Source organism: Nicotiana sylvestris, chromosome 9 (genome assembly GCF_000393655.2).
Source record: "Nicotiana sylvestris chromosome 9, ASM39365v2, whole genome shotgun sequence".
In the NCBI taxonomy this organism is placed as follows: domain Eukaryota; kingdom Viridiplantae; phylum Streptophyta; class Magnoliopsida; order Solanales; family Solanaceae; genus Nicotiana; species Nicotiana sylvestris.
This window is the reverse complement of record NC_091065.1, coordinates 2463686-2477354: the sequence shown is the minus strand read 5'-3', so window position 1 is coordinate 2477354 and position 13669 is coordinate 2463686. Positions and strand designations below refer to the sequence as shown.

The following is a 13669-nucleotide window of genomic DNA, read 5'->3' as shown; positions in this document are numbered from 1 at the left end:
GACAGGAATCCAAGAATGCAAAGTTTTTCCTAAAGGTTCTGCAGCCTCTCGATGATAAGTATAGACGTCTCCGTACCGACCCGCAAGACTCAACTAAACCCGTTCATGACTCGTGAGATGTATGTAACCTAGGCTTTGATACTAACTTGTCACGACCCCAAAATCAACCCGGTCATGATGGCGCCTATCATGAAACTAGGCCAGCCAACACAATCCCAAATCAAGCCAATATTTCAAAATAAAGACATTTTAAGCTATTAATTAAATAAAATCCCATAACAAGCGTCTAAATAACAAGTGCAGAAAGAAACACAAGCCTGACATCAGGGTGTCACAAGTCACGAGCATCTACTAAGGTCTGAATACAACGATACCATCACAGTCTGGAAAATACTAAAACAGTCTAAGGGATATAAGAGGGAGAAGAGCAAGGCTGTGAACGCCATGCATCAATCTTACTGACTCAGAAAGACCCGTTAGATAAACGTTTAGAGCTCTCTATCACGATTCGCAACTCCTGGATCTGCACACAAGGTGCAGGGAGTAATGTGAGTACACCAACTCAGTAAGTCATAAAAGTAAATGAAGACTGTGCAGTAATAAAACACATAATCCACGTCATAATACCACAATAAGTACAGTATGTTTCCAAAATAGTATATAATTCAAATCATTTTGTTAAAATCCAATTTCAGTAAAAATCCTTTGAAAAATGTCCTTCTATTAGATTCAACAGAGATTCAATGAAGTTTAGAGTAAAAATGATGGAAATCATAAATATCCCCTCAGGAAAGACATGTATCATAAACCACCCCTCGGCATAACATCAATCAGAACCAGCCTCTCGGGCTACCTCACACTAACTCGTAATCAGTCCCTCGGGCACAACATGAATCAAGATCAGCCCCTCGGGCAGCATCATATCACTCACTCAGGGTACCCGCGCTCACTAGGGGTGGTCAGACTCCGGAGGTACTCCTACAGCCCAAGGCTATAACAAGCCATCTTGTGGCATAACAAATCAGTCCCTCGGCCTCTCATATATCTTAAATCAGTACAGCATGTTGCGGCGCGTAGCCTAATCCCATGGTATCCACACAACACAGGCCCTCGGCCTCACCCAGTCAGAAATCTCTTAAGCCGCTCGGGCTAACAGTAAAACAGGGTGCTCAGCCCAAAATATAATTTATAATATCAAAATGGAGTAAATGAGGCTGAATTATGAAATCAATAAAACAATAATACTTTATTAAATCAAAACCGTAAGGAATAGTAGTAAAAAGCCCCTAAGAGTCCCAATAGCTTGGCACGAGGCCCAAATATGGCATTTAGCCGAAAACATAGTAATACTTTCCAAAACACAATAGTATCAAATAGCTTTCAGTCCAATTTGCAACTTCATAGACATAGGGGACGGACAAGTCACAATCCCCAACGGTGCATGCCTCCACCTCGTCATCTAGCGTGTGTGTCACCTCAAAGTAGTGAAACGATTTGAAATATGAGGTTTCACACCCTTAGGATAAGATTTACAGTCATTACTTAGCTCAAACCGGACAAAACTCTAGCCCGTGATGCCCTTGCCTCTCGATTTGGCCTCCAAATTCTCCGAATCTAACCAAAATCAGTATCACATTATTAATACATGCTAAAGGAACAAAGCCCATGCGAAAATTATAAAATTAACTCAAAAATCCCGAAATTGGCCAAACTCGACCTCCAAGCGCACGTCTCAAAATCTGGCAAAAAACATAAAACTAGAAACTCCTTTCACTCCCGAGTCTATACATACCAAAATCATCAAAATCGTACCTCAAATGGCCCCTCAAATCCCCAATTTAAACTCTCCAATTTCAAGCCCTAATCCCCCAATTTTCACCCTTAAATCCCACTAATTTCATGCTTAATCAACTAAAAATCCCCATAAAATCGAGTTTTAGGTTAAAAAACATTACCTCAACGAATTTCCCTTTGAATCCCTCTTCAAAATCCTATAAAAGCTCCAAAAACCGAGTTGAAATTGTGAAGAATACCAAAAATTCGCGAAGGGTTCCTTTAAATACCTTCTTTCCAAGCATCTCGCACATGCGGCTCCCTTTCACGCATTTGCGGATCACTTATGCGGTCATATCAACCGCACTTGTGGTTTTCACTTAAACGTCCAGGTACCGCATCTATGGTTCTTCTCATGAAGACCAAAACTCGCATCTACGTTCTCCATATCACATCTGCGACCTTGCACCTACAGTCCCTAATCCGTAGGTGCGGAAATGACAGAAGCAGCAAAATCTCCAACAACAACTTAAAGCCAAACCTTTCGTCAACCACCCAAATCCATCCCGAGGCCCTCGGGACCTCAACCAAACATGCCAACAAGTCATATATCATCATTCCAACATTTGGAACACTCAAAACAACATAAAAGCATCAAATCACCCCCCAATTCAAGCCTAAGGATTTCCAAACATTCGAGTTCCGCAAACGATGCCAAAACCTATCGAACCTCATCTGAATGACCTGAAATATTACACACATGTCACAAATGACACAACAGACCTACCCCAATTTCCGGAATTCCATTCCGGCCCTGATATCAAGATTTTCACTACCGACCGAGAAATGCCAAATTTTCAATTTCGCCAATTCAAGCCTAAATCTACTACGGACATGAAAATTACATTGCGAACACGCTCCTAAGTCCAAAATCTCTTAACGAAGCTATTCGAACCATAAGAATTCACATCTGAGATCTTCTATACATGTCAACATCCGGTTGACTTTTCCAATTTAAGCTTCCAAATAAGAGACTAAGTGTCTCATTCCACTCTACGGCCACTCCGAACACAACACAACCAATACGATATAATAAAATACAGCTGAAAAACACACAAGGAAGCAGAAATGGGGGAAACAGGGTTGTAACTCGATATGAAACGACCGACTGGGTCGTTACACCCGAGGGCTCGGGTAAGTTTGGAACGTGTGGGAGGAGTTGAAAGCACACCAGATTTTCTGTTGTTCTTGGCACCAGCTACAGGTGTCGCAAATGCGAGAGATTGTTTGCAAATGGGAACCTCGCATTTGCGACACTTTTTCCGCAGTTGCGATCCAAGCAGACATCGTATTTATGACTCTAGGTCGCATTTGCGATCCCAACATCTGAAGACTAGGCTTCACATTTGCGAGGCTTTTGTCGCAATTGCGACCCTTGCATTTGCGAACCTAGTGTTGCAAATGCGACATCAGAGGGCTGTGTCCAGCTCTTTTAATGCGGTATTTAGGATATTATTTCATTTCACTTCATCCTCTTAGGCGATTTTTTTGAGATAAGTAATTTATACACAACATGCATTAAATACATAGGTTATAGGTAGATTAACATATAAAAATGACGGAAAATCAAGGGTTTAGGTGAAAACCTAGGGTTTTGGTAAAAACAAGATCTAACCACGAAATTTGTTATAGAATGGAGTAAAAATCATATATTCTTGATCCTTAGATTATTGGTAACAACTTTATTTAAAAATTTCCGGAATTTGGGCACGTGGGCCCGGGGATGAATTTTAAGAACCTTGCATTTAGGGTTGCGATATTACTTTGATTGTTAGAATATGAACTCTTGAGCTTGCATTGACTAGTTCTTACCCCATTTGATTAGTTTTGGATCGTCCGGCTCCAAATTGAGGGTTTTGATCATATTCTTGAATTAGGAAGTAAGCTTTGAAGCAAGGAGAGTCTCTTTTCTAACCTCGTAAGAGGGAAATAACCCCTAGGTGAATTAAATATATATATATGTGAGACTATTTGTAGAGGCTACGTACGTACGTGGTGACGAGAGTCCGTGCTAGCTACTATTATGCTAATTGTCCGGGTAGTTTAGGACCTGCATCATGCTATACTTCAAATTCTTACGCTTTTTATAAACGAAGGTATGCACTTACTTGGGAACTATGAATTTATTTGACTATAAATGAGCAATGTGTGCTTACTTGATAATAATTGCTATTTGTGGATCGAGCCGATTGCCTCGGTAAAAATAGATGCATCTATGGTTCGCGACATTCGACCCTCTGGCAGTGCACAGTTTAATGTTATGTTGGACCGGGCCGTACGACTTCGGCCTAATATGTGCATGTTATTTATGTGGAATTCATCCATGATTTACTCTATTTAAATACTTTGAAATGTAAACTTTTATATGACATGACTGAAATTGATATATTGTCTCTCTTTTTTCTAAGACTCTCATTATATCTATGCTATCCATGCTTAGCGTAAACCTTAAATATTATTGATATTGACCTTAGTGAGTGTCAAGTCGATCCCTCGTTACTACTTATTCGAGGTTAGACTGGATATTTGTTGGGTACATGTTGTTTATGAACTCATACTACGCTTCTATACTTAACTGTACAGGATCTGAGGCAGATGCATCTATTTACTCGTCCGGCACTCGTTCCTAATTCCTAATCGAGATCTCACGGTGAGCTTCCCCTTCTGAGCCGTTCAGCAGTCTGCCAGAGTTCTCTACTTTATTGTTGTTATGTACTATCTATTCTATCTCAGGCAGCAGGGTAGTGGCATTTTTGTACATTCTACTAATTGCCCTAGTACATGTGACACAAGTTCCTAGCATATATTGTAGACTATTATTTTTGGGATGTACTTCTATTATTATAAATTTGTTAACTATCTACTGTTAAAAGGTTTAAGATTTAAAAATGTTGGGATTGTTTTGGTAAAATCAATGAGAACTAACTAGTTGATTTGGGTTAGCTTGCCTAACAACGGTGTTGGACGCCATCACGATCTATAATGGAATTTGGGTCGTGGCGAATATTAATTTTGCAATTTTCTGAGGTAATACAGCCTCTTAGAAGGGAAAAGTTTTGATGGTCTCTTTGCTCAAATTAAGAAGAGAAAAGCTGTTGGACATTTAGTAAACATTATTCCGCCGTTGAAGCATCAATATTGTTCTCCGGTTGAGCATCGCCTTCATACTTTCGGTGGTTGCTCCACGCAAAATCAATGGCAATATATTTGGTCTTTTTTTTTTATTTATTTATCATTTGTCCAGCTACGTCCATTCTATTTTTGTATAATAAATTCTAGGTTCCGATATGAACTATTATAGGCTGGTCTCCACTGACACTATATTCAACTTCAGCAACCGAGCATTATGTTATTCTGCGGACATACTATGCACCTAACTAGATGTAAATTAGGCCTTTTCTACTCTGATTCTATGTTTTGGCCTAAAGAAAGTTAAAGACAGATGTAACTATTCGACGTTTAGATTGAAAATATTTGATTTGTTGGATGTGTTGTTTGATCGTTTTGTTAAATCTAGAGTTAATACCCTAAAACCCTCGAACTATCATTTTTTTGTCAGTTTCCTATTTAACCTATTCGTTGTGTCCAAAACCCAGCTGAACTATATTTTTCTTCATATTAAAATCCCTTCGTTGCTGATCTGGCATAACGTGTGTAAACACTCGCTTGGGAACGCGTTGTAGCTGATAAAAACCATCAAATGGCTTACATGACAGAAAATAATGGCTAATTAGCCTAACCCTCATTTGCATTTATTTTTTTAATAAATTTTCTCCTTATTTCAGTTATATCCACCTTTCTTTCTTATTTTTTCACCATTCTTCCTCTTCTTTTTTTTTTTTTTTACCTTTCTTCTTTATTTTTCACCTTCTTCTTCATTTTTTAACCTTTTTTCTTCAATTCTCCATATGAGTTTCCTCTGGAAAAAATTTTCCCTCTCTTGTTTCCTCTGAAATGATTTGTTCTCTTTTTCGCTTTAGTCTTCTTTCATGTTTTACACATATTGTTGAAAGAATACCAATTTAAATCTTCTTATTAAATCCAACACCTGATAGAGAATAAAGTTGAATCTCTTGAACCTTCATTATGTAATTTGGAATTAGAGAATATAATTGTTGGCCAACTGATTTTTTATTTTGTGTAATCTTTTTTATTTAATATAAGATGATTTTGAAGAAATGTAACACTATATACCTTTATTTATATTTTTACTGTTATGCAAAGCGAATATAAATAAGGATTTATTTAGTTGGAATTTAGCATTAAGCACAATCACATGACACATTTTTTAGTTAATTAGGATCGTGTACTAGGTGCGCCTCTAAGAATGCAATGAGGGGTTTTTAATATGAAGGGCAATATAGTTCAGGGGATTTTGGGAATACTGAATAGTTTAAGTAGGAAACTGACAAAAACATAATAGTTTAGGGGGATTTTAGGGTATTAATTTTCTGGTACGCGAGTTGCGCGTGTGCCCAATCTCTATGAATACAAGATTTTAAAAGATTATATAGTAGTCACTATATTAAAAATATGTTTGAGTTAAATATTACTTAAAAGTTAAAATGTAAATGTTCTTAATCATCTCTGTCGATATACTCAACTACAAATTTAACCTAATTAGTATAAATCATAAAAGCATAATACAAAAATTACATTTAGATTAATTTATTCTTTTTCATTTTGGAGTGAGTTTTTTCTCTTATAAGCATGCATCCAGATTCTACATCCCGATGCATCCGGAAGATCCCTTTTTACGTAATCAATGTATGACTAACATTTAATTTCTTACTGTTGATTGATTCGAATGGATAGTATGTTAATATTATTTTAGAAGGAATCAAAATATGAAATACATGTTAAAAATAAGAATTAAAATTATTTCATCAGTTTTCACTTAATGTTTAGTTAACATATGTGTCTATAGTCCGTTCTCATTTTATTAAAGGTAAGTCTGGTTTGATAATAAATATTTAATCGTTTATAATACCTAAAATACTTTTATAAGAAGATAAAATAATTTGTTTAAATAAGAAACTGAGTATTTTAGTTCTTTATTTTTATTATGAATTTTAAGTATTTGGATTTAAAATTTTGAAAACGTTGATAAGATATTTTTAGTATGTACCATGGTGACTTAGATAAAATAAATACACATCTAATATTTTCATATGAGATAATAACTCTAACGGTTTAATATAGCACATGTATTTTAAATTGCAAATTATAAAATTAAAGTTATTTTTCACAAGAAATTTGGCAAAGACAATAAGTATAAATTCCTTACTTAACTTTTATGTTACAGTTGGCAAAATATTTCATTATATGTTATATAAGGAGTTTGTTACTCCCTCTGTTTCAAGTTAGATGAGGTACTTTCCTTTTTAGTTTGTTCCAAAATAAATGACACATTTCTAAATTTGGAAATAATTCAATTTTAAACTATTCATTTTACCTTAATGAGAAGCTTTTAAAACTTTAAGACCACAAGTTTAAAAGTATTCTTTTTTAAAACTCCGTGCCGACTCAAACTACCTCATCTAAATTAAAACGGAGGGAGTACTTATTAGCACATTACGGTTATATATGAGATTGTAACGACCCGACCGGTCGTTTTGAGCAATTATAGTTCGCTTGGTTGTTTGACGGCATGAGTAGCTCTGTATGATGTATTATGATTTGAGTGAATCATCGGTTTTGGTTTTCAGGTTATCCGGAATTTGATTTGGGAGAATGGTCTCCCCTAGAAGCTTTAATTTTGAAATGTTTAACCAAGTTTTGACTTTTTAGTATTTGACCTCGGATTGGATTTTTGATTGTTCTGTTAGCTTCGTTGGGTGATTTTGCACTTAGGAACGCATCCGGATTGTGCTTTGGAGGTCCGTAGTGGAATTTGGATTGGAATGGCGAAGGTTGGAATTTTGAAAAATTTGACCGGGAGTGGACTTTTCGATATCGGGGTCGGATTCCGATTTCGCAAGTTGGAGCATGTCTGTTGATCACGCCCAACTACACCTTATAAAAAGGACTAAGTGGACGTTGCAAATATAATCTGAGTATTTAGCCAAGAGTTGAACCCACAAGGAATTAACCTATCAATTACTCTTGTTAGACTCACTAAATTCTACGGAATCAACTTCCCAAACGTTTTGAATAACAATTGAGAATATTTCTACTAACTATAACTGACTGCAATTAAGTAACTAAATACTAACTATGATTAAGTTGTAAACAATTAAGAGAAGGATCTAAGGTTATGATTTTCTCTCTTGATGGAATCCCTTCCGGTTATATTTCACATAGATTTGCCTAATCGTCTCTAACATGAGCACTCTTATTACCATAAATCTCTCCTGAGTAATCACGACAATTTATTAGACACACTCTCCCGAGTTACGCTAGCTAGCTTTTAATACAACTCACTTTAGATCGCACCCAAGGCTTCATTATCCCTAATCCCGCCTTTAAACCCTTGGTTATTGATCCCTCATATACTTTGGGAGTGGTGATGTTCAACAATCACCTAAATATGCACTCTCTCCCGAGTAATACATATTAAATAGGCACAGCTAATTGAGGATCCTATCAATTAACTAAAACAAGAATGTAGTTGAACAAATAGAGATTAAACCAGGCAAACTATATTAACATAACATGAAGTTCATCCTTCAATAGGTTCCATCAAAACCCTAGACTAATGAATTAGCTACTCATAGAAAAGTAAGATAAAACTACAAAAGTATTCATAATGTGCAATTGAAATAACAAAGAGAGAATTGAAAAACTCTAATGGTTGATTGCTCTTCTCGCACTTGTTCTTGCCTCCAAATCGGTCTAAAAACAAGCTTAGCCTTTGCTTAGGCGAGTTTGTTGAGTTTATAAAGGGTTGGGATAAGTTTCCCTCGATTTACACTTTAATCCCAAATTTCTAGGCAGTTACACAGTTGACTGCAGCCGCGGCAGAACACGGCGCGACCGCGGTGAAACATAACCATTCTGCCTCGCTTTGTTGGCCTACCGTGGTCCAGTCGCGGTGGCATCAAGCCCAGTCCTCCTTTGCCTCTTCCTTGCTTATTTTTACTTGGGTTCTTCTTGATTGGCGTTTTATCCATATTTTTTACTCAAAAACACTTCATAGTCTCTCCCTAACTTGAATTAGTCGTTACGAAGCAAAAGAATACCAATTAGAGTATTTTATTATCATTTAGCCTTTAAAATAACAATAAAGTATGGTACATTTAGAGTGCAAATATCGTCTATATAGCATATTATCAACACCCCACACTTAAATCATTTCTAGTCCTCGAGCAATCCACCACACTCTATAAAGGTTCCTTCACTAAGCTTTTCACCTAACGTATCACACCAAGAACAACTCACCAAAGTTGCGCATAGTAGTGGATAATCTTTGCCTCAAAAGTCAACTCTCACGTGCCGTGCAATATTCATACTTACTCAAATTACTCTATACACAAATCAAGACTTACCTTTCCTTCGTGAATCACATTCCCTCACATTACATAAGAGAGTAGTTCCACAAATAATATTATTAAGAACAATTAGGAACTCAGATAGACAAAATTTGCTCACTCTCAACAAGAACATTCACATGCCACAAAGATGCACCATAGGCTTGCCCGTAGTGTACTACTCAACTAATCGAGCCCATTCAGTCTAAGATCAATTAGGACTTCACTTGGTTGTAATGTAGTCTAAGGGACGAGTAGGATATATTTGGATATAGTGACCAACCTCCCTAAGCACTTTTAATACAATCACATTAACCTTCAAAACCATATTTATGTCAACCAGACATTCTACCACATTTTTATTTATAACATCCCACTCCATTAGGTGCAATTGTATCAAGTAACCACTTATCAACTACTACATTTACTCATTCTCTTTTTTTTCTTTTTTTAAGTGGTGCTTATTCTTTTACTTTTGCAAAAACTGCACCTTTCATCTATTTCATCGATTCCACTCAAAAACAAAACCACCACCTCACACTTTAACTTTTGCATATTTCAGTAACATTCAAGTACTCATGTGAGGCAAGGGGATTCAAACAGATGGGCCATTCAAACAATTGGGTAAGGTTCGCAATGTGGTTGCCAAAGAAACAGGCTTATAGGCTCAACGGGGTTGACTACGATGTATTACATTTAGGTGGGTTCTACTTTATATATTTGGCTTAATATAATAAATGCCTAAATCACTTCTAAGACTGAATAAAGCTACCATTTCGCTTTGCAAACATACGGGGCAAGTTCTAGGCATCAAATGTAGAGCATAGAATACAGTACAACTCACACACATATGGCACATGACTCACTCCAGATTGGCTTATCAAGCACTCTCGTTTGAGTGTTCAAGCCAGTTACAAACATATAATTTAAGGCACTTTAGCAAGAATCAACCACTGAGACTTAGCGTTACACTCTAGCTTCTACTGTGTTCAGGTGTATCAACTCCAAGGGTTTCTCTTTCTATTTCAGCTAGTAACCCATCAATACTGTTTCTCTTTCTATTTCAGCCAGTAACCCATGAATACTAACTAAAAACTAAAAACAATATAAATAAAAACTAACTACACCCGGTTCAAGCTAAATCCTTGGAAAAGAACTGTGGCCCAAAGAAAATTCAAGGGGGAGTTACCTCACTACCTAAAACAAAAAAAATCTTTTTGGTATTTTCTTTAGACTTACTTCCCTCAAGAAACTGTCTAAAAGATCCGTCATCAGGAAGAGTCCCCATATTCCTATTTTTTTTCGACTTATATCCCTCAAGAGACTTATAGAGAGGAGTCCGTCTTCGGGACAAGTCGAAGTTAACTAACATAACCCAACAATACCAAACAAACACAAAGAAAACAACAACATACAAAGTTATACAATTTTTACAACAACAGCCATCCCTCACCCCACACTTAAAACTTTGGCATGTCCCTATGTCAACAAATATAAAGCATAGTAAGGTAAGGGGATTTCCCTGATGCTCAATCCTTATCAGATATGGTGCTAGGATCGATATGGCACATTCGTCCTAGTGCCCGGAGCCATCCTATGATCTTTTTCTCTGACTTGGCCTGTTGAGTAATCAAATTGTCAACTCTGGTACCCGGGTCAGTGACAGAAGTGCGGAGACCAGCCATATCTTGCTCCAAGTGTGTCATGCGGGTACTTCGGCGGGTCTATGATGGGCCAGCCTCATCAGCTCTCGACTGTGGTGGGGCATCAACATCCTCAGCATCCTCATCAGCTTCATCAGCATCCTCAGCAATCACTACCGGCTCTCTCCCAGCTGTGATCTTGCTAGCCTAGAATGGGGATTTCAATGGCAATTTCCTATCTACTCTTGGATTTTCAGGGACTCGTGCAGCACGACACATCTTGGTAACCAAAGAGGGAAAGTAAAACCCTTTGAGTACTTCTGGGGAGCGAACGAACATCTTATCATGAAGGAGCTTGGCGACATCAAAATCCCGGTGGGTCATAAAACAGTAGATAACTGTTGCTCATGGCCCATTGACATCGGTAGTGTTGCTGGAGGGTAGCAAACGGCTGTTGAAAATGGTGAGCCAACACTTATCCCCCCAATTGAGAGATTGTGAGTTCAATGTGATCCAGTGCTTTATCCATATATGCTCCCTGTCAAGAACACATATTGCTTCAAGAATCGGTGCCTACCAGATAGTTGGACGATGATAAGCAATATAAGTATCTCCATCCCCAGTGAATACTGGCAGCTGGTACACTCGGCGGATGCCCTCAAGGGATGCATTTACCTGGGTGTTTTGTACGGTGACCACCCCATTTTCATGCTCTGGGCAGTTAGCGTAGAACTCCCTAACCATTTGTATGTTCGCCTCCTCCGGTTCATTAAAGAAGAAGTCCAGCTGACACCTTCTCAACTCAGCAAAGATGTTCAGGCATTCCACTTGCAAGGCTTGCCGGTCAATATGCACTTTAGTTAACAATTTCTTGGACGCTTTGGTATTATAACTGTCCTCAGCTAGTTTGGAGACAAACCTAGCGTGGTCAAACTGTTCCACACTAGCTTTACCCTGAGCTCTAAAAGAACTGCCCTGTCCACTAGCGGAGGACCCTGTGATATGTCTCTTCCTGTATTGATGCATTGTACTTGCCAAAAATAGAGCCTCCTATTAGTGAGGGTTTGAGTTGTGTGAACCCTGGGTGGTTACTCAGACTTCACCACTACCATGGTCACATTATCCATTACAACTCCACTGGGGCAATTTCACAAATACCTTGTGAGCAAGGCTCTATCCTAACACACCTAGCCCCATGGAAACATCAATTCTTCCCCCAAATCAACAATTCGTACTTCACCATTCCACCCCACCACAATTAGTTGTACACACACAATCACACAATTCTCTACAAAATTGTGCACTCACTTCTCTACAATATTATGCACATAACCCATTAAAAAGTAGAAAAGAAAAAATCTACGAGAAATACTACACAATTAAAGCATTGAACTAACATAAAACTAAAACAAAAATACAAGAGAAGAGATAGAAGCTATAACATACCTGATTCGAGTAAAGGGTGAGAGGAATGGAGGTTGGGGGAGAGAGAGTGGGAGATGGATGGAAGATTGAGAGAGATGAAGAAGAAGATGGAAAAGGGGTGTTAGGATTGTAAAGAGAGAGAGTAGATGGGTGAAAGTAGGGGGCGGTTGGTTTAATTTTATTAGGGGGTGGGAATTAGAAAAGAAAAGAAAAGAAATAAAAAAAAATTAAATCGAACTTACCTGGGTGACCGAAATAGCGAATTACTACAGTCCCACCGCGACCACGGTGAATGAAAGAATGAGAGACAGAATGTTTTGTTTTACCGTGGTCGAGCCGCGGTCCCACCGCAGTTGCGGTGGATCATGCAAGCCTGAGATGGAATACTCTTCATTTACCACGGTCACGCCGCGGTCGTGCTGTGGTCGCGGTCATGAGGGCTTTTTTTTCATAAGGAGGTTACAAAAGAAAAGAAAAACAACAACATTCATGGGTTGCCTCCCACGTAGCGCCTGAGTTAACATCATGGCACGACGTAGATAAGCGTATTTAAGGTTCTCTTGACCTCTAAGGTTCAGTCAAGTGGATCTCTGTCACTTCCTTTGGTTCATTCATGAATGTATATAGTTTGAATCTCTGCCCATTGACTCTAAATGTATGAGAGTCTTTCTCTGTGGCGATCTCTACATCCCCTAAAGGGAATACTTCGACCACTCGAAATAATCCAGACCATCGTGAATTGAGCTTACCCGGAAATAGCCTTAATCTTGAGTTATAGAGCAATACTATGTCCCCGGGGTTGAAATTTCGCTCCATAATGTTCTTGTCGTGCAACCTCTTCATTCTTTCCTTGTACAACCTTGTGCTCTCAGAAGCAAGATATCTGAACTCATCGAGCTCATGTAATTCTGTGATTCTCGTTGTGCCCGCAGCCTCAATGTCTAGATTCAGCCGTTTCAGTGCCCACCAAGCTCTATGTTCAAGTTCCACTAGCAAGTGGAAGGCCTTCCCGGACACCAACCTATATGGTAACATACCAATCGGTGTTTTAAAAGCAGTTATATAGGCCCAGAGTGCATTATCTAGCTTTTTCGCCAATCAGTTCTTGTGGCGTTCACAGTCTTGGTTAGCACACTCTTTATCTCTCTGTTTGACACTTCAACCTGTCCACTGGTTTGAGAGTGATATGGGGTTTCCACCTTGTGGCGCACATCATACTTCGCTAGCAACTTCTCAAAGTCTCTATTGCAGAAGTGAGTGCCTCCATCACTGATAATAGCTCTCAGGGTTCCAAAACGG

General features: G+C 38.3%; 1 protein-coding gene across 1 annotated transcript; it reads right to left on the bottom strand.

Annotated features, from left to right (window-relative positions):
* Window positions 1-12937: 12937 nt before the first annotated feature.
* LOC138876953 (uncharacterized) lies at window positions 12938-13405 on the bottom strand. The gene has a single exon (XM_070156232.1). The coding sequence runs from the start codon at window positions 13403-13405 to the stop codon at window positions 12938-12940; it is 468 nt and encodes a 155-aa protein (XP_070012333.1).
* Window positions 13406-13669: the final 264 nt, after the last annotated feature.